Source organism: Artemia franciscana, chromosome 10 (assembly GCF_032884065.1).
Source record: "Artemia franciscana chromosome 10, ASM3288406v1, whole genome shotgun sequence".
Taxonomy (NCBI): Eukaryota; Metazoa; Arthropoda; class Branchiopoda; order Anostraca; family Artemiidae; genus Artemia; species Artemia franciscana.
Genome location: NC_088872.1, coordinates 31,583,183 through 31,605,538, shown reverse-complemented (window position 1 = coordinate 31,605,538; position 22,356 = coordinate 31,583,183). Strand labels below are relative to the sequence as shown.

At 35.1% G+C, this 22,356-nt stretch overlaps 1 protein-coding gene across 1 annotated transcript in view; it reads left to right on the top strand.

The window, feature by feature from the left end:
* LOC136032075 (serine/threonine-protein phosphatase 2B catalytic subunit 2-like) overlaps positions 1 to 15,732 on the top strand; it is a 96,069-nt gene extending 80,337 nt beyond the window's left edge. Inside the window, exons 10-11 of the mRNA XM_065712198.1 lie at positions 3,670 to 3,933; positions 12,539 to 15,732. Of these exons, the coding sequence (XP_065568270.1) occupies positions 3,670 to 3,933; positions 12,539 to 12,726 (452 nt within the window). The 3' untranslated portion in view covers positions 12,727 to 15,732. The remainder of the gene's footprint in view (positions 1 to 3,669; positions 3,934 to 12,538) is intronic.
* Positions 15,733 to 22,356: the final 6,624 nt, after the last annotated feature.

Genomic DNA, 22,356 nt, shown 5'->3' with positions numbered 1-22,356 from the left:
CGGAGTAGCTTCAATAATCAAATATCTTTGAACAGATTCAGTATGAAAAGACATTAAAATTGCGTAGCCTAAAGAGCAAAAAACTGGTGATTACAAAAAACATTTGTATATATTTTAACAAGGGATAACAATTAAAAAAACCTTGAAAAAACTAAAAGTTTGAAGCTTATTAGAAATCGTTGTTAGAAATCGGACTTGCTTTAATAATCAAATATTTTTGAACAGATACAGTATGAAAAGACATTAAATTGCGTAAAGAGCAAAAAACTGGTAGTTGTAAAAATATTTATTTATATTTTAACAAGGGATTACAACAATTCAAAAACCTTTATAAAGAAAACTAAAAGTTTCAAGCTTAGTAGAAATCGTTGTTTGAAGTCGGACTTGTTTTAATAATGAAATATCTTTGTAAAGACTTCAATATGAAAAGACAGCAAATTGTCTGTGGTTAGAAGACAAGGGACAATGAGAATCCATATATAGAAGCCTGCCGTGTGCCAAGTGCCGGGGCCTGGCGGCTGGTAATTGCAAAAATATTAGTATATATTTTAGCAAGGCATTACAGCAATTTAAAAACCTTAAAAAATGAAAACTAAAGGTTTGAAACTTAGTTGATATCGTTGTTAAGAATCGGGCTTGCTTTAATCATCAAATATCTTTGAAAAGACCGCAATGTGAAAAGACAGCAAATTGTCTCAAATTGTCTGCGGTTTGAAGACAAGCGATAATGAGAAACTATATATATTTGAGCATGCCGCGTTCCGAGTGCCGGGGCCTGATGTATATATATATATATATATATATATATATATATATATATATATATATATATATATATATATATATATATATATATATATATATATATATATATATATATATATATATATATATATATATATATATATATATATATATATATATATATATATATATATATATATATATATATATATATATATATATATATATATATATATATATATATATATATATATATCTTATGGCCTTTCTTACGCGAGACAGCGAAAATCATAAGTTGTTGCTGATTTTTGTGGAATAATGCTGTCTTTGGAAAATTCCTAATCTATGCCTTTGCAATATTGTCTGAAATGTCACTAAGTTTAGCCAGTTAGAATCGACGTCATCGATGTAGAAAATCGAAATTATCTAATATCATTAAAGAGGAAGTCTCTGAGGACTGAGGGATTTAAAGTCTTTAGCCACTTTTAGAAATGTCCCCTAATTGTAATCTTAGCATTCACTTGTGGTGTCCCAATCACGTCAATAAAAAAGATAATTGATTGCATGTAGCAAAATAGCCATCAGTTTAAACAGCATATTTACAGAGTTTTCAAGTAATCCTGCTGACCGGATAGTAAAATTACCTAATACACACCTAAAAAGCGTACTTTACCCGCCTAATCATAAATTAAGCTGATGCGAAATGAGGTTAATCCGGGGGGAGGGGGGGGTTCTGACCCGTCTATTCTCTTATTATATTATCTTATTATAGTAATTAAACGCACGTTGGCAAGCGCGTTTAATTACTAACAATACTTTTACATAAATAATGACGAAGAGGAATGGCCTTTCCATCTTGGAGTGTTGTGAAAGTATTAATCATACAAGATCTAACTGTATCAGGGATTTAGACTACTTGTTACATCTGAGGAAAGAAGATTCTAAAGACGCTACCAAGCCTGCAACAAGAATCTGTTTTGACATGAAGAGATCCTTGCTTCAATAAGACTAAGTTTTCTAGTTGAATGGTTGACAGTTGCAGGTCCAGGAGTGACCTTAAGAATGTGATTTGGCTTACTCGTCTTAGATTCACATCTCAACCTTTTGAATTTCTCAGTAAGCCTTTTTTTTTTTTTTTTTTTACGAAAGTCATGGTGAAGCAATTTTTCTCCATCCTAACAATCTGAAAAAAAAATCATCTAATGAAAAATGTTGTAACAAAAACTTTTCAAACATTTTCTTTCGGAAGCGACGATATGTCTCATGTGTTTTTATCCTTAGTAATATGACTTGCATTAGACAAATTTAATAGTACACACTATTTAATGCCATAATAAACAAAATCAATAGTCAACCAAATTAACTCGTTTTCAAAAGGTATACAAGGTTATCTGTAACAAGAGCAAATAGTACTTGTATTGTGTACCCCCTACCGCTCGAGTTGTTCATGCATTGATGCACTGTAATACGGTTTCTTCCAAGTTAGCGTGAGAAAAGACAAAGAAAAGCGACAGAATAGAGAGGAAATATATAATTTTGGCTATATATCTGCACATTGGGAGGAATTGGGAGTGAAGTATTTGGAGCGTGTTAAGTCAGAAAACAATTCTTACTTCATAATATCAGAATAATTCTAGCTAACATATTTTGCATGCAGACCCGCAATGCTTCACCCCCCCCCCCTAATGTGCAAATATGTAGCCCGAATTTATTTACAAGTATTATGTTTTTATCATACTTAGGTATACCTTATTAGGATTAACCTAACTACACTTCTTGAGTGGCAGGGGGTATATCATACAAGTTCCGAGCAAATAATGTAATAAGGAATTGTTCTAAATTCTACTGAGATTTAAAAGCATGAATCAATAACTTTTTTGTTGGTCTTGATTGTGCCTTTGTGAGGTATTGAAGCTAAGACTCTATCCAAAGACAAATTATATGTGCTTTCGTGGCTTTAGTTAGGGAATATTTATATTTTTTTTGTGAAAGTTACATTCTTATTATTTCTTTGTTTTAAATTATGTTTCATTGAAATCTTCTATTAGCCATATAACCGGTATGTTTGCCTAGGTTGTATATCGTATTATATTCACTGTCTTCAGAAAATTCTTCATGAACCTGTATGAAAACTTTTACAATTTTGTGTTGTTGCAACTTTTCTTTGCAAATCTTTGTGTTACTGCTATTGAATAGGTTTTAAATAAAAATATGGCTGCTTGGTTTCTCTCTCGGCTCTAGACGTTACAATGTTGAGCACGGAAAGAAACGCTTAGTCTCAATCATTAATTTGTCATCCAATGATTTAGCTGTTGCTTTTCTCCTCGTGGTGTAGGAAATAGTACTTTAGCTCATAGACTTTTGAATCTAGGAAACCTTTCTCGGGGAAATGAAAGAAAATTGAAATAAGATATTAACTTTTGCTGGTTTTTTATCTCATTTCTCTAGTGGATTCCTTATTAGAAGATTCATTTGTGACGTAATGCGCTTCCAAAGTTATACAAGTAGACCAGCAATCTTTCATCGCTGGCGGTAAAGGGGGAATAGTCAACTTTTAAAATTTTACAGGTCCATCTGTCTTTGGTTTCATGAACTGATAATGAATTTGTTTTGTCTCTGGTGATGGTAAAAAGAGGGGTGACTTTGAGGGATTGGTCGCATATCGGTATTAAACGGGAGCATGGCCCATTTAAAAGTCTTGAATTAGTTGACTTAAACATCCTTCCTGTTACTTTATAACCAGACGGCGTTGCTTTTAAATTAAGTCAGCCTTTTCATTCATTAAGTTAAAAAAAAAAAAGGACATTCATTACATGGAAGTCAATTAGTTGAGTTCCCATGTGTGAGAGAGAGAAAGTATACCTTGTGAGGACGGCGAGGAACACCAATGCTAATTTACTAATCCTTACAATTATTATATTTTAGTTACGGAAATGCTGGTCAACGTTCTGAATATTTGTTCAGACGATGAACTAATGACTGATGTAGAAGATGCAGACGTGACTGCTGAACAAGCCCAAGTTCGTAAAGAGGTGATAAAGAACAAAATTCGAGCCATTGGAAAGATGGCACGGGTCTTTAGCGTTTTAAGAGAAGAAAGTGAGAGCGTGCTACAGTTGAAAGGGCTTACTCCTACTGGATCTCTACCCCTTGGTGCATTGTCCGGTGGAAAGAATTCTCTTAGAAATGGTAAGTTGTATGTTTTAAGGATGGAACGTAATGATTTTGAACAGCTGAAAATAAGTATAAAGATAAAAACTACCGAAAGGGCACAGAAATATATGCTAGAAGACTATGGAACTTGCCCCCCCCCCCTTATGTTCGTAAACATGCATTTTCCACTTTTTTCGACTTGTGACTTCTCAGTGGTTATTTAGGAATTGGCCTTAAACAATCTGATGACTGTCCTACACGAAAATTTAGTCATGATACCAGACTTGATGTTTCAGAAATCTTTTCAGGGTATTTCAGACATGAGGTTTGACTTCTATTAAGAGTCGCTACTTTAGCGTTGCAGAAGTTACTAGTTATAAATATGGTGCCAATATTTTGATTTTAGTTTCTTTACTCCAAAGCAGTCCCTTCAGCAATAGCCCCAAATTATTCAAATGTAGAATTTGAAAACAAAAACTTCACCAATGATTTTTAGTTAAATATGGGTATGGTATGCGTTGTCAAAGTCAGGATCGCGTACAGTTTTTAATCTACACAATTTCAAGATCCTGGAGTCAAAGACCAGGGATGATTCAGGTAATAGCTTGGTAAACAATTAAATGAGTACCCGAAACCTTAAGGCAATGAGTATATTCTGGACTTGGTTTATTATTGAATAACTTGGTATTTAAGTTTTCGAAGTCACTAATTACAAATACGCAAGTTAAATTAAAATATTAGCGTCCTAAAACAGAATAAAGTGTATAGCCTACATTTTCTCGATGACTTTTGATTTCCACCAAAAACCAAGGATTTCTGAGCTTGTTAAAGGCAAATGATGAAATATGGAAGCCTTTTGGGCAGTATTTAATGGTTGAAGTCACTAATTGCCAGTCTAAGGCTGCAATTATAATACGAGTTTCCTTAACCTGATTACAGTGTGTGTAAAGATGGCTTCCAATTTCCACCGCACCTCGTATTGAGTGATTTTTGAGCTTGTTGATTACCGATTGGAGGCTAATATTGTAGTATTTTTGCAACAAGACATGATATTATACAAACGCATATTAAATGTAAAACAAAACGGTAATTTTTTACGATTATAAAAATCGAGACGAGCAGAATTGCTATGAATGAGTAGATTATACTTAAAGCTTGCAAATTACGTTGAATAGTGAAGTCAAATAAAAAAAAAAAATGCCATATAAATTGTGATGTTGCCGCCACCCATGAAGGTTAGGGTCATTTGCACTTTACAAAAAATACTTTTTCTTCTTTTTTTATTAAAGAAAAAAGAATCAAGGTACCGCCACCGCTCAAACTCATGACCATCATTTAGGATTTAGCTTATAAGTCATGTCTACAGTTCAGTTTATTGTAACCATGATATTTCAGTGCTTAGTCTAGAATCAGTCCATCAAGTCTGCTGAAATAGTTAGAATCGTCTCAAATATTGCATACTGAAATTTCTTCTTTTGAAGTAGCCAAGAGCTTTATAGTTAAACAGTTCACTCCGACTTTAAGCGCCATCCAAGGACTTCATTGTAGAGGTGCATCCGCAGTTCTATTTTACTAGATTTGAATATTCAAATTATTGAATTTATCATGGTAAGACTCTTTCGTATTGATTTTAAACTTTGTGTATTCTCGAATTAGCAAGTAGAAGAGGTATGGTTACCCACCACAATCACTGCACACGGGTGTCGTTGCCTGCGGGAAGTTTTTTCTCCTTAAACTTTGGAGATGAGGTTAAAGGGATTTGGCGCTTTCCTTGCTGATTTGAGAAGTTGCCAAAGCACCTTACTCATTCTATTGAGTTGGGCTGATTATCCAATATATTGATTTATCGGAGACGAGGGTCAGCAATGTGACTCTATAAGCTCAGCCAGAGTTGTTCCAGCTCTAAATGAATAACTGGAGAAATCTGGGAGGGGAAACGTCGGATGATTTACCCCCAACCTGGTATTGCCCTCCGGTCAAAGGCTGAAAATCAGGAGATCAATACCTGTGGTACGCAGACCATTGGTTAGAATGTGAAAAAGTTAGCTAGAAGAAGCTGATGCTTGTGTTCTAACTACAGGTTAATGTAAACTTCTTTTCTGGCTTTTTCCCCTGTAATTTATTTTATATTTAATTATGGTGTTACGTAATTCAGTAACAACCAGCCCTGCTAGAACAATATATAAATTATACTTATTATGATTATATGAAATTTATTTCACATGCTAGTTAGTATATTATTGATTGTACTATTTAGTGTTTATTATTGATCAAAGTTTAACTGTCCATCTGAATGTTTTGTATTGTGATTGGTTACTTTAATGATATCTTACTAATATTTTTGGCAAACATTAGCGAAGCTATTACAAACCTTATCCAAGGAAATAAAAACATTTTCATATATATTTTGAAATAGCTTTAGAAATTCTCATATTATAAGAAATCTTCTCAGTGGTTTCTTGTTACTGCTTAACAACTTGATAACTTTGTTACTGCTTTCGTTGCTGATTGTTGGAGCTGATGAAAATCTTCGAATTCGAATTAGTCGAACTAAATTTGTACAAACCCAAGGAGTTGCGACAATTAAATACAATAGGCAATGCGTATGTGTGTCCAAGAAGTCCATGACTACATAAAAAGTAACAATAAAAAGAAGTCCATGACTACATAAAAAGTAACAATCTAGGTTTTAGAGAGCACATTCAACCGTCTAATATGAATAATGATTGTCAGAATTAATAATAATGATAGTAAATGAAAACATAACTAAATATCATAAAGATTATTAAAAATAAGAAAAACGAAATAAGAAAATTTAGGTTGAACGAAGGAGGCTAACGAACTGTAATTTTTCGTATAATGAGATATGAACCGTGTTCCATAATCTATAGATTAAAGAGAAGCCAAAACGAATCGATATTCGATCCAGGTACACAAAAATTATGAATACCGCTTGAAAAACGCGAATGAAAAGAAATCGCGTTGTATTTTAGTCAGAGAAACGGAGTTTTTTACCATTTCTCTTTTAGCCAAAAACAGAAACGGTACTGACCCCTATTTGACATTAATTCTGACCTTTTTTGACTTACTGGAGCTCTTTACTTTTCTTTGAAAAACCAGTTTTGTGAAAAAGTTTTTTTAATTATTTTATGTTTGTTCTTTATTAAAACAGTCTTTTTCATGGAAAAAATATTTATATCTTTTTGTTTTTTTAAGAATTTATAGTTTGGCTTGCTCTTTGTATGTTAGAGAGCTTTTTCAAAAAATTTTTAATCCTGACACAAATAGTATTGTTTAGTATAAGTTTATATCTCCTCAAATTGACCTTAAAAAAAATAAGACTTCATATCATTCCCAAAAAGTTCTATATATGCTCTTTGCCAAGCTGGATACACTTACTCTCTTTTGTTTTTTTTTTTGTTTTTTTTTTTTTTTTTTTTTATAAGAGCAGAAGTAGTAATAGTGGTAGTCCCAAAACTTTCCAAGTAATATCCCTAGTCGTTCTAGATATGTTCCTGAGGTTTCTTATCGGCATCCATTCAAACGGTACCTTTTGATTTAGTTTTAAAGTATAATGGGCTCATTCGCATAATTTTGGGGGGTTGGCATACTCAATATTCCTAGAGGCATAACTGCTGGACTGCTCTACTATGCTGAACAAAATGGCAGTCTCAAAATTTCGATTGGATGTGTCTGGAAAATGAATGGGCCTGGGAGAAGGGTTCCTTCTCCTTCAATCTCTTTTTACTCTTAAAAGGGGCACTAGAACTTTTAATCTTGAATATAATTAGCTCCTTTAAAAGTTTTAAAGGAGTTGAAAACCTGCTCGCATATTTTTTTTTTTTTTTTTTTTTTTTAAGTTCCTTCTTAACGTTTTCTAAAAATTCCACCTTAATACCCGTAGTGTCATTAGTTTTAGTAACTGTAGTGGTGGTATTAAAAGTATGCGTATTGTCTTTTGATGATTTGAACATAATTCTCATCAAGTCCTGGAAGTTTCAACTTAATTCACTTAGCCTTTGCTATGACATAGCTGATACATCCTTTTGATAACCAGTATATTTATATACTTTTGTGATTTTAACCTTAATGCTCTTAGCCTTACTAGTAGTTACAATAGAGACAGTAGTTAAAGTAGTAGCAGGAGTAGTTGTAGTAAATGTAGCAGCGGTAGTAGTATTAGAAGTAGCATACACGCATTATCTTTTGGTCAATTTGGCCCTCTAAGCATTTTCTGAAAGTTCCAACTTAATACTCAAATATGTTCTTGAGATACGTTCTTTTGATAATATGCATGCACATAATGTCTTGATTTAGTTCAAATCACCCTTCAATATTTTGAATTTACTGCTGTGGTTGTAGTAGTAGTAGTGGAAGCAGTAGTCGTAGTAGTAGTAGCGTACAAACATTACCTTTATGGTCAATTGATCATCCCCCTTATCATTTCATGAAAGCTCTAAATTTATATACTCAGTCTTTCCTGAGCTACGCCCTTTTGACAGCCCGTTTACGCATAACGTGTTTTGATCTGGTTCAACACTCCCCTCAACCTTCTCTGAAAGACTTACCTCAATGCCCTTAGTCTTTTTGGAAAGTAACGTTCAAACATGTATACCTTTCTCAATAACGTATATTATATATAGACAGTGAACAAACTGCCTAATTTCCTAGACGCCTAAGCGAGGGGTTGACGTCCCCAAGGGCATAGCCACAGGATCTTTAACTATGCTGAAGAAAATGGACGTCTCAAAATTTTGATTGGATGTTTGTTTTGGAAATGATGGTCATGGGAGGGGGGCTGGTTGCCCTCAATTCAGTTTTGACTCTTATAAAGGTCACTATCACTTGAATTTTCAATCAGACGAGCCCTGTCCAAAGTTTATGCGACCATCCATTCCATAAAAACCTTATATGCCTTCCGGGCCTAACTTGCAACCCTTGCCCCCAGGTTTTGAGGGGCTATTTGAACCCCAGAGACCTCTTTATAGGATCTTTAGACTATTCAGAACAAAATTGCTCTCTCAAAACTTCTATTGGATGCACTTGAAGAAAAGAAGACGTGGGGGGGGGCTAGTTGCGCTCCTATCACTTTTGACTCTTAAAAAGAACACTAGGACTTCTGATATCCAATTGAATGATCCGCATCTGAAGTTTATACGACCACCCTTTCCAACTACGCTGAACAAATTGGTTATCTCAAGACTTTGATTGGATGTATTTGGAGAAATGATGTGCGTGGGTGGGGAGGCTGAATGCCCTCCAATCACTTTCGGCTATTAGAAATGGCAGCAGAATTTGCAATTTCCAATCGAATGAGCCTTTTTCAAAGTTTCTACGACAACTTGTTCTATACGAAGTGTCCTCTTCAAAAAACAAACCACCCCCCACGCCCCCCAAAAAAATACATTATGCCCACATCGCTCTTTACTTAGACAGCGCTATCGTGCTGCCTATGATCTTTGGATTATTTTTTGAACAAGTGGTATCTTAAAATTTCTATCAGATGCATTTCGGGAAAATGCGACGTGTGAGGGGAGAGGTGGCTGCCCTCCGAAGCTTGTGCGACCGCCCTTTCTATAAAAAAAAAAAACCTTATATGCCCCCAGGCCTACTTACAACCCTTGCTCTGAGGGCTGTGGGGGTTGTCATTCTCAAAGACACAATTTCCAGACCTTTCAACTACGCTGAACAAAATATCTATCTCAAAATTTTTATTGATGTGTTTGAGGAAATTATTGGCATGGGGGTCTGGTTGCCCTCCAAGCGCTGTCGACTATTAAAAAGGGCACTAGCCCTTTCAATTTCTGATCGAATGAGTCCTTTTCGAAGTTTCTACGATAACTCCCTCTATACGAAGTGCCCTGGTCTAAAAAAAAAAATAATACATTGTGCCCATATTGCTCTTCTCTTAGGCAGCGCTATTGCGCTGCCTATGATTCCTAAATTGAGAGTTAATAAATTTTTTTTTTCTAAAAATTGATAGATACTAATCAAAAATTACTACTCATGTATTCTAGAATTTACAAAGGCACAAACCACATTATTCACAAATGTTGCAAAAATAAGCTACTGTAGATTTCTTTTTGATTTGATATCGCGATGCTGGGATGGCCAGTAGTTATGACAGGCCCTTAAGCAAGAGGTAAATTCTGGCATTGATATTGAAAAGAAGTTAGAAAGTCAGAAATACATGTACATGAAGGGCAGTTGCCTACTAGTTAAAAAATTCTGTATTGCAATTTGCCAGATCAACCAAATTTCCAAAATATGACGTGAGACTTAGGCTGAATGTGTATGTAGCCGAAATCAGCCATTCTCTTCGTTTTGCTGAAAATCAAGCTGTCCTGCTTCATAAAATCTGCAAGGAATCATTCCAGGCTGTTGTTCGAGCCTTGATTTCGTTGCTTCTTGTCTTGAAGCAAAATTTTGGCTATATCTTTGGAAGGATTGCAACTGTCCATCGACTGGTGCTGTTAAACTTGTTCCTCTCTATGTAAAGAGGAATTTATAAGACTCTTACTTTATTAAACGCCCATAAAACCATAGACACCTATTAAACACCCATTCGGCACGTGCTAAAAATGTCGAAATCTTCTTTTTGGAATTATCTCTTGCAAAGATTGGTCTCTCTCATCTGTATCTGCGGTTTATATTCCGAATGAGGGATGGTATGCCTACTATTAATCCGAATTAGCTGCTCCTGACCAGTCCCTTGGACTCTTTTATTAAACTGAGTTAGATAATTTCCTTGCTAGCAGTCCCAATAGAAAGTTCATTGTTAGTGCAGCATCAATTGAAGATGTCATCGGACATTTAAAGCCTAGTTCATTTAATGATATTAATGCTTTACATTTGAAATTTGGTGGGGAGGTATTAGTCCAGCTCTTGGCACTTTTAATACTGATGATTTTTACGCAGCAAATTGTAACCTCTTCTCTTTGCGTTGGAGACCTTATCCCTATTCCCAAAAAAAGGAAAACCGAACCCAGAATGTTCATCACTTCGACCTTTTACGATTGTGACTTCCTTTTGCAAAGTCTTTGAGCTTTTTTCCGATCGACTTTGAACAGACATTTCACACTCCACATCACAAGTTTGGGCTCAAGTGGGGAATAGGTTGTGCTGATGCACTCTCAGTTGTAGCCGATGCTCTAACTATTGATGCCGAATGCTCTGGAGCTTACCTCTGGATAAAAATATGCCCCCCGTTCCACATAGGAAATCCATTCCTGTCTTGAAAGATGCAAGTCAAGGAGCAGTTTCTTCTCCTAATCTTTTCGATAATTGTGTGTTGGATGCTCATGACCAATCCCCCCCCCCCATTGAATCATCATTGATTCTGTCTCTTGTTTGTTATGCAGATTATGTTTCAAATCTCAGCCGTACCCTCCAAAGAATGGATGAGATCTTTGTCACATTTCAACAGAAGCATCTTAAACTTGGCCGCTGTTTCAATCCTGATGAGTCAGAAATAGTGCTTTTTAACTTGAAAAGTGAGCCACTGTTCTTTATAGCGCTTGTCAATACCGATGTTAGATCCATTAACTATCTCGTTTATCTAAGTCTTCCTATTGGTTCCTTGCTGTGCCACACCTGATCCCTGCTCCTAGACCATCTCTTACGACGTATATTTGCTGCTAATGCGTCGATTGTTGCAACAAAATTTTGATTCAACCGCCTGCTATTAGCTAGCCTTTTCAGTGCCGTAGCCCTCTTTCACATCTTGTATATTGGTCCATTTTGGAAGTTGTTTACTGGACTAGAAGTGATTGTCTGAAAGTCCGGTCCATTTCTTTTTTGTTCGCTGAATATTTGCTTCGATTACTATCTTGGCATCGAAATTATCCGTCGACCGGAAAATTTAAACTCGCTGACCCTAATCTTGCAATTTCTAAATTAATTGCCAAACATAACGGAAAACTCAATTCTTCACAGAATGATTGGTATCATGCTCTAATTCAACAGTGCTTAGTAATTTTGTGTGTCAGTGTCATGTCCATATTTATTTCATTAATATTTAAATTTGTCTCTAAGTCATGGTTTTTTTGTCGTTAAATGTTGTTGCTGTTATAAGAGTTAGTGCAGTAATTGGTTTCTAGTTCATGTGTTTTGCTTTGTTAGTTATTGATTAGACTTTATGTTATTATTTTTCAAAAACACTCGAATTTCATTTAAAAAAAAATTATAATAATAAATGTTGTACAGTGACTAGGCAGTTTCTAGGTTAAGGCAAGAATTGTGATTGCTTTTTCTAATTTGTGTTAAAAGTTGAATGAAATACTAGAAAATTTTGTTGAAACGAAACTATTACATAGTGTGATGAAAGTTGTTCCTCATGAAAAACATGTCATTGGTGGGACTCAAGCCCAGGGTCTGTAGCACACTAGGCGGGCATTCCGCCACTGAGTTACGACGGCAAGTCTTTTCATATTTGTATGTCGGGTTCCTCTTTGTCGCTAGAGATTGAGATTTATTAGTTTTTTATAAGTTAGAGTTGCTTGACATGCACCTTCTCAAAGTAAAAAAATTTAACAAATGGGCTACTTTTGTGATTTTGCTCTTCTCATGATAATTGCCGTCTGCTTAAACTACTTTGGAAACGACTACTTGTTGTCAATGAATATTCACTTGTTTTTTTCAGCTTTACAAGGATTCAGTCCAAATCACAAGATTACGTCCTTTGAAGAAGCCAAGGGATTGGATGCGATGAATGAGCGTATGCCACCCAGAAAAGACGCCCCTCCACCCGTGGCTCTGTATTCTTCCAGTAATAGTGACGAAAAGAATAATCACGTGTCCAAAGCTCCAGCGAACAATTCGCATTCTTAATATTTGTTTCTGCACAATTGGCTGAGCTGTTAACCTGGTCACGTGATCCCCGGTTTGCTCCTATTCTCTTTCCTGGTTCGTCCCTTTTTTAGCTTTGCAGTGAATAAAATAAAAAGCCAAACAAAAAAAGGAAAGTGCAAAGAAAAATGTCGAAACCAGCCATACGGACTGTTATCATCAGTTTTAGGAATATTTTTGCTTAGTATTGAAATACATTATGTTTACTTGAAACTTCAGCTCTCTTTTCTGTCTTTCTTTATCTCTCTAATAGCATTTGTATGAACTTGCTTTTGCGCTGCGAGCTATTACAGTTTTTACCGATTCCCTTTTTCATGTTTTATTAGCTAGGTTTGAATTGAAAATTGTCAAATTACCTTTCTTAACCAAGTACTTTTTTACTGAATTTGTGTATATCTTACTGTGAAGTTTTTTGTTTTTGTTTTTTTTTTTGTTTTTTTTTTTTTCTCTAAGCTTTATGCCTTACTGTATTTAATATTCGGGATGTTCGACCAGTGTGTGAAGAGTGGTTCTGATTATTTTTTTTCATGTTTTTTCCCTTTTTTTCTTTTGCAATTGTCTCAATTCCTTGTACATGCTTGTCATAGATAAAAGAAGCGGGGTGCTAACTTGGAGATCTTGTGCAATTCAAACAATATTTCAGTTTGAAAAAAAAGCAAAATTTTTACCAGAAGGCAAATTTCACTGTAACATAGCTTTCACCACGCATAAACACAGGTTGGGAAAGCTCATCCCCTTATAAATCAGAAATTGTAATCTTTCTATTTATGTTTACTATTATTATTCTAGTCTTCAGTCTGAAGTACCCTATATTACTGCTTTTTAAATTTCTGGCTACGCTCTTCCGGGCTTCTATCAACTTGAAGATGGTCTGGTTCAATGTCATTTTTTGTTGTTTTTTCTGTTTTTCTTGTCTCTTATTGTGCGTTTTGCTAGCACGAAAATATTAATCAGTAAAAAAAAAAAAACGAATTCTAAAAATAAGTGAATTTCTTCACAATATTTTGGTTTCTACAGATTCGTCAATCTTGTTTTATTGTACTTGATCACCTATAGATTTTTTCGACGAAGTAATAGTCTATTAATTAACAAAGCAGTATACGAAAAGTTCCTATGAGCAAAATTTAGTGGCCAGACTTATGCTCGTCTACCCTCAAAGAAAACTGTAAACATTCAGTATGCACTGGCAGCCAAGGTGGTTTTTCAGGATCCGTTTTTGTCAGCCCGTATTTAAATGTTAAGGCAGAGAAATCTCTGCCCTCTTAACAGAGATCTCTGCCCTCTTAACAGAAAATAAAGATAATTTGGAGGTGAAATGGGAAGGACAACTCTAGGTATTGGAGAAGTTGGATGGTATCTCAGATGTGGTTGGACTGGATGAGCTTGGGAAGGGGTTGAAGGTCAGTCCTTTCACCTTTCAAAGAAACACTAACCGTATTAAGTGTAAAACACTTGCCAAAGACAAATTGTTATATTGCAATTTTACTTTGATTATAAAACCCTTGCTGTTTACATTGCAATTTTTCTAAATGTTAGTGAAGCTAATGCGAGATTTTTTAGTTACTATGTATTTACTACTTAACAACTTCTTAGTTTTAGTTCTTCACCATCTCTCAGAGAATTTCATTAAAGTAAAATTATCTAATACACACAAAACCATATTACGCTGAAGTTGTTCCCTATTGATAAATACAGTAGTATAAATACGACTTAGATGAGAACTCAAATGATTGGTTTTTGGAAAGCTGAATTAACGTAGAAAAATATTATAAAGACCAGAGTTTTTTATGGGGTTGTAGACCTTTGCATAGTAAGCGTAAAACGGTGTTTTGTTTTATAATAGGATGCGTAGTGATAAATGTTCCAAATTGGTCAGCTCTTTCTAGAGGAATTTAGAAACTAGTGCAAAATGTAGGACAAGATAGATATTTTGGGAAAAGGTTTTTTTTTTTGAGCTTTACTATACTTGATAGGAAGTGAAGTGCATATTTCTCTTGAAATTAAAAAATAATGTATGAAATGTCATTGGTGGATATTCTTTGGAGACTCGTGTGAAAGAAAACTCCGTTTTTCTTTCTTTGTAGTTTAATTAGAACAGATTGTGCGAGCTGAAATTTCACTGCATTAAGTTGGTTAGTAGATACTTCCAATTTTTTATAACTGCTTACTTTTTTATTTCTTCAAGCATATAAGCTCATATATTTGCAACAAAAAAGTAGGTTTTCGCGCTGCAAGAACAAAGTAATAAAAATACGCAAGTAGATTGGAATTGAAGAATAATGCAATGTTTGGTCTAGTCTTAGCAGATATTTTGTTGAATATTAACTTTGCTCAGTAAGTGCTTGATCCCCTTCATTTCGTTTTTTGTGTTTTTTTTCTGTTTATTATGTTATGGTTTGTTTTTGTTTATTTTGTTTTTTTAAGTGCAGGGGTGTTATATAGCCCCACTAGGTATAGTGAAGGAATATGGGTGTGGTTAAATTTTTCTCTGTGAATTTTTGCACTAATAATTGTTTGTTTTGTGTAATCATATTGCTCTCTTGCTCCGCCCTGCTGCTCAACCAATGAGTGACGAGCCTTTTAAAGTTCGCCTTCTCGCTGGTCATTTAATAGTAAGAACCAACTAATAGCAAAAATATAGCAATTGACCGTTATGCGAGTGAACCAGTGTTGAAACTAGCCTATTTGACCTTATCTCTGCCTGTGCTTTTTTTTTTGTCTCCTTGATTTTTCTTAACCTTGGAATAAGAGTGATTTTTTTTTCTAAACATTTTTCTTATAACGAACATTACTGTAAGTTTGCTGACTATCCGATGTATCTAGGGTGAGCTTTGAATATGCTCATCACTTGGTCAATTGTGTGTCACTCTAAGTCAGCTGGTTGTTGAGCATGTAGAAAGAATTCTTTATTTTTGTTTTTGTTGTATTAAATCTTTTGAAGTTTATTAAAGTGGTTCTTAGTGTAAAATAAAAAAAAATCGTAACTTACACCTTTTTTCTAGGAAAGGAAGCAATTTCTTTGTTTTTGGGATGATGTGGTTCATTCAACATAAGTTCATCATGAACTTAGGTCTAAGGGCTTGAATTTTTTTTTTTTTTTTTTTTTTTTTTTTTTTTTTTTTTTTTTTTTTTATGAAAAAAATGGGGGATGTGCAATATTGATGATCAACATGACGTGTATTATGATCAAAAGGTGTAAAATAATCATCAAAATTTGAAGAAGAAAAGAATCATTGACGGACTTTGGAACTGCTGCTTCTGCATTAAATTTAAATATTTGATTCATTACCGAACGAGCAAAGAAAATGAGAATTTTGTAATCCCGGGTATGTTATTATTAATAAGCTGCTAGTGATTCATTCTTATTGTTTTTTAGTTTCAAAGTCCATCACCACCATTCATGTCTATATGTAAACAAGAAAGAAAAGAAAAACTAGAAAAAAAGCAGTCGGTAAATTAAAGGCTCCCAAACTTTTTTTCTCATTGACCACTTTAAATCGAGGAAAGAGGTGAGAATTGATTGGTTAATTAATAAACTGATTGTGCAATGAATGGTTGTCAAAATGTAAGATTGTGTGAATTTTTTTTTTCAAATTGTGTCCATTCAACTGATTTTTTTTTTTTTTTTTTTTTTATCCTCTCAGAGTACGAGGAACTAATAAATTCTCACTTATTTAGAAATCATCGGAATGAAAAAATAAAAAAAATGTATACTTTCTTGTGGTGTATTTATTCAAATATGTAATTATTATACTTCTTTTTAATAACCTAGAGTAAGTTCTATATTTCTACAATAGCAATCACAAAACAGTCATATGTTATAGGGAAGGATGTACCTGATGAATTGACAGCAACTTATCAATATTAGGGTTCTATTTGGTTAGGAATAACCGTTGATCTCCCCATTCTGTGATATTCAATCTGCTCCTTATTTCCGTCAAAGGTTTGTAATGACCCTAAAACTCTTTTCAACTAGATATGACGAGGGAAATGCTATCAAAAGCATTCTTGTAATTACCCACAGTCTAGGATATTTTTCGGGTATTTCTGCCTGCAGCCATAAGGTTTGATACCCTCTTTTAAATTGCACCTTCAGCTCCTCATTAGGGTTAAGTTCGAGTAGTTCCTCTTGTAATATAACATTGCCCAATTCCATTTCATCAAATGGATTTGTGATCTATTTTGGTATTTCCGTCGTCAGTATGTGTTCAAATCTGATTTTGAAGTCATCATGCAGGATAATTAACTGTTGAACGCATGTCTGAATATCCTCATCAAGGCTTTCTACCTGTGACATGTTAAAAACTGGGAAAATTTGCACCAACTAATATTTTACTTCATATATTTTAATTTTCCAAGAAAGCTGAAATTACACCCTGTGCCGGTTTTTTTTTTTTTTTTTCAATTTGAAATTAAATTGAGACTTACCCCTTGTAATTGTAAGTTAATGTCATCAAATTTTTTGAACAAATCTGTCAAGTACGCAATGTCTGCTTTCGAGTTGATCAGGTTTTCTCTTAAATCTGGATCTTTACTTTCCAGAAACTCCAATACTGAATAATTCCTTCGTTTCCTTACAACCTTCTTTCCTATGCCAATTTTATTCCGCTCAGTCATTGCACCAGTTCGTGATTGCCACCTTCCAGCAACTCTGAGAAGTTTAGATGAAAAGCTGTGGACCAAAATATCTCAGTGATGTCCCAGCCTTAGGGGCTTCACCTTCCTTCTCATTACCCTCTACTCCAGAGTGCCCTGGAACCCATATCAGGAAAATCTGGTTTCCTTTGGATACCAAGCTTTTCAGGACTTCGTAGCATTCCAATTCTTTATTTTGCCGGTACTTTACATTCTGAAGAGTCTTTAGGCATGCTTGATTGCCAGTTAAGATACATATATCTCTTCCTGTACTTCCCATTTCCAACAATCTTCCAGCTGCCTTTCTATTCAAAACATTTCAGCATGAAAAACTCTAGCAATTGCTTCCAAGTGATAACTGATTATCTCCTTGTCCACATCAGGATTATTTTGTAATATTATTACTCCTGTCTCCGATTTTCTATCAAGCTGCGAAATTCTGCTCCACTTCCTTTCTGTCTTTCATGACAGTTTGGAATTGTCTCTTCGGTTTTATTGTTGGGATAGTATTATCTTAGGCATCCGCAGCTTCTTGCACTGAAGCAATGAGCTACAGATACCGAAATGGTCTTTTCTTTTCCTATTTCGTATCTTCTGTCTTTGAGTCCATTGGCCGTTTATTTGTAGTCGGACAGGACTTTTTACTGCTTCTTCTTCTAGAAAATTTCCTTAGATAAATTCTAGAAAAAAATTCCCAAGAGAAGACATGTTTAAGTACGTAGACGACTTGTCATTTCTTCTAAAATATCTCTTTGAAAACTCCGAGGCAGCTCCCCAATTCAGTGATGAAATAATGAGCAACTTTAAAGACCAATGTACTATCAACAGCCTTCAAATCCACGAGTGAAAAACCAAAATCCTTCACTTTAATCCTCTTAAGAGGGACTTTGTCAGTCCTCCTCCACCGTATCCTAGTGTGTCTTCAGCTGTTATTCTCGGTGTCACATTTAGTGTTGACTGCTCGTTTAGTACTTAAGTTGATACAATCACTATAAGGGCAAATGTTACGATGCGTACCCTTATCTTACTACGTCGTTTCGATTTTTCTGTGTCCCAAAGTAAGACGGCTTATTTTATATACATTCAACCACTTCTCGAGTATTCTTGCCCTGTATGGGGCCTTCAAGTCAACAACACAAGGCACCTAAGCGATCAACTTGAGTCACTACAAAAAAGAGCCTTTATAATTATTCTTTTAGACGCACATGTAAATTATAATGGGAATCATCTGTCCTACAACTACCGTCTCTTCACGAACGAGGTTTTGGTTTTATCTGCAAATTTGGGTAATTTCTTCTTAGCAGTGAAAAACATTGAGAGATTCTTCCACCAGTTATGAAGAATAAAATAAACACAAGGTCAGCTAAAAAAGTGAGACTGGAATTGCCTGCTCCAAGAACAAACCGTTTCGCCAATTCGTTCGTTCCTTTTTACATGTCAGCGTTTAATAAGTTATAGTCTCGTGTTTTTTGTTTTTTTCTTGTTTTGCTGTAAGTACTAGCGCCATTTAGTTGGAATTTTTATTCCATGATTACTTGTATAAACAAAACTGTTACATTCTATTCTATACCATTGTGGCAGCCAATACCATAATAGCTTCAAATGTTGGTTTAGAAAGGAACCATAACCCAACGAGGAGCTGGAAAACTGAATAACCAGTCAAGAAAGAGAGCTAAAACTGATGTGGAAAAATACAAATTTCTACTTGAACTTGAATCTATTCTCATTGACTGTAAGTCGCGCGCTACAAATTTGGGTACCAAAATATCAGTTAAGAATTTTTATACTTCATAGGAACTGAACCAGATAAAATATCCCTGAATTAGAAAGGGAAAACGAGGAATTAAAATTGGTAATAAAATTACTAGAGGCCAAGAGTGGGCATGAAGTTCATCCTCGGGGTAGGGAAAAGACGAAGGGCGGTCACCTGAGTAAGACTCAGGAAGCCGGAAGTGTCAGAAAAGTACTGAAGGGCAACAGGATGGTGCAGCAGTACTAGAGGGAGGTACAGGAAGAAGAGACCTGCGGAAAGAGACTCGGGTGAAACATCGGGAAAGTATTTCAAGCGAAACTAAACTAGACGCAAAGGAAGCATTGGTAAAAAAAATTCAGAGTTAAAGATAACAGAAAGGATGTGTCGGGAAAAAGTCCAGAGCTAAGGTAAGACCATAGCTACTCGGACTGATAGACAGGTTATGTGTTATTAATTAAATTCTCTAATACTTTCCCAAAGAACAACCAGGAAAACTTCGGATCCACCTAACATTCAAAATTGCGTTACCAAGGATTCTTTTACGGAATTGACGTTTTCTCACAAAATGTTAGGGTTATATGGCTCGGTAGAAAAACTCGAGAAATTAAAAGAAACTTGTATTTTTCAATTGCTGAGAAAAAGGGGTAAAGACAGTATGTGAAAACTTTCATGTTTGTTTAAGAAGTCATAAAATCCATCAATCCAGCGTTATGACAAATGGATAAGGAAATGAATCCATTTAGAATAGTTAGTAATGATACTACGGGTCTATTCCCATCGTGATGGGAGAACTCCCATCGTCATTGAAATGCTAGTATAAATATCAAACACCGTTGTACCACCCTACACAATGCCTGAGCTGATGGACAATGTGAAAGTTCAGCACAAAGCACCAAAACGATTTTCATACCTTTTGCTCTTAAAGTCAAAGTAACTGAAAAAGTTCAAAACTTAATCAAAGTTATAAAATCGTAAATTCCAATATCACCGATTTTCCGCGGGCTACAGGAAGAAAAGAAACGACCTAACGGTGAGTTATAGCATCCTAAATATCGGAATAAATAATTTAATTTTTGAGGATGGTGAGTTAAATTTAGCTCCATTTTTCCAAATATTGGCGTCATTTTCAATTCTGTTCTCGTTTTGAATAGAGAAGCTTGTGCATAGATGTGCTTTCGCTTGAGAGCAGTTAAAATCGCTCTCTTTTCCCTAAAAAAGAAGCCAAAACCCAAAGAAAACTAAAATGTTCTGATGCAAACTCACTTAATTAGTTACTCCTCATGCCGGGATAGCGTTGAGAGCATCGCCCGCCTTCTCTACGAGGGGTGGTCAGCAGCAAGGGCATCTACATTTGACATCTAAAATTCCAGCCTGGTCCAGGAATTTCCAAAGACTGTCGTTCCACCGAAACTTGAGTCTTCCTCGTAAGTACCATTAACCGAACTAGCAAACATCCTTCACCAACCGTATATAAGCTTACAACAGCCTTAATCTGAAAACACAGATGGCATGATAATTTTTCTTTCGGAGAAGGTTGAATTGTGTTTCTAGTTATATTAGTTTTCAATAGTCTGGTTGGAGTGAATGTTTACAAGCAAATTGGTGTGTCGAGTCCAATCAGTCAAAGAATAACTACGAGCTTCAAAAGAATAAATCCGAAGGATGCACAAGAGAAAAACAGCCGGATTCTGAGCCGCTTTACTAATTCTGTCAGCAACATCTTTGTGAAATAGCTATAAGATCCAAGTGCTAGCCTTACCTTTTTCCAATTTCTTTGTTTCATTGAGACAGAAAGTAGAAAATCGTCTTGAATAAAAACCTTCAGTACTGAAAAAAAACTTTAGTACAAAAAATAAAGCTGTGTTATTTAAAAGCATTTGACACTTGGAAACTAGACAAACTTAACGATTTTCAGCTTTGTTGATGCAAGAATATTTTAAGCTGCTCTCATGCGTCGAAAGACAGTACGTTTATCGATGTTGAGATGTTATCAATGTTTGAGTACGTTTATCGATGTTATAGATATTTCGATGTTGGATTTTCAAAATTATAGTCTTGTCCTTGTCGTACAAATATGTTTCGAGGGATTGAAAAATACGCAAAAAACTGGTAAGACATACAAGAAACAATGAGGGAAGTCCAAATTGCTTAATCTCAGGAGGGATTCCCCTTCTCTTCATCGACACGAACGTATTGGAATTGGGGATAACATAACAAATTTAAAAGAGTTTAGCGGAGTATTTGTAACTCCTGCAACAGCTGACCAAAAATTGAGATGTTTTCTGAGTCTAGGATAACATATCTAAATGAATGTCAGAAAACAATTTAGCGCCAACTAATCAAAATACCCCGAAAGTGATAAAAGAGAAAATTCACGTTAATCTCCTAGAATATAGACATTCAGCGTCATCTAGCATTAATGATCAAAATCCTGAAGTTAATTATAGAGCCCCAGTGGAAAAAAATTTCCATGTACTCTTTACGGTAAAGAGAACTTTCCGTTGTTAAAATAAATTACTTAGAAATTAAACATGAAAAGCAGTTTAAGTTTGGGAATAATAATGCAATGGCTAGTCTAGTGCAGGCTTATTAGCAATATAATTGCCAAATAATAAGCATTTTCAACTGATTTTTTGGACTTCTGGGGCAGAAATGAATTGGTTCTGAAAATTTAATTTCACGAAGAAATGCCAAAAACAGGCAAATGATATGGATAATACGGGAAATTGTTAAATTTCGTAGGGAACACGAACCCATAAACTCTACCTCCTGTGGATGTGCTGGCAACCGTGGTTAAACAGTGAGCATCAACTTCTCTTTAGTATCGAATGCCAATCAAGAACCTCTATGCATCAAATTAATTTTATAATTTTGTAATTTAGACTGCCGATTTCAGCTTGATGCTGGAAAGTTATAAAGATCTACCCCTCCCCCTCCTCCACGTTTTTAAGGAAATTGTAGGGCTCAGATAGTATTAAATAATGTGTCATTACGTTTTGGAAAGCTGTATATAATTCTTACTTTGAGCTGAAAAGAATGGCTCCCGCCATTAATCGAGCCAGGGCCTACTGTTTGTGAGTCAAAGTGGAGTTTTATAGTCTATGTTGGATTGGAGAGGACTATCTAAAGTTTTGCAGCCAAGCTTTTGTTCCATTGGCCCTGCTTCTAATTTCTTCTGACAGTTCTATCAGGTAAGCAGGCAGGCACCAATTTCGAATCAACGT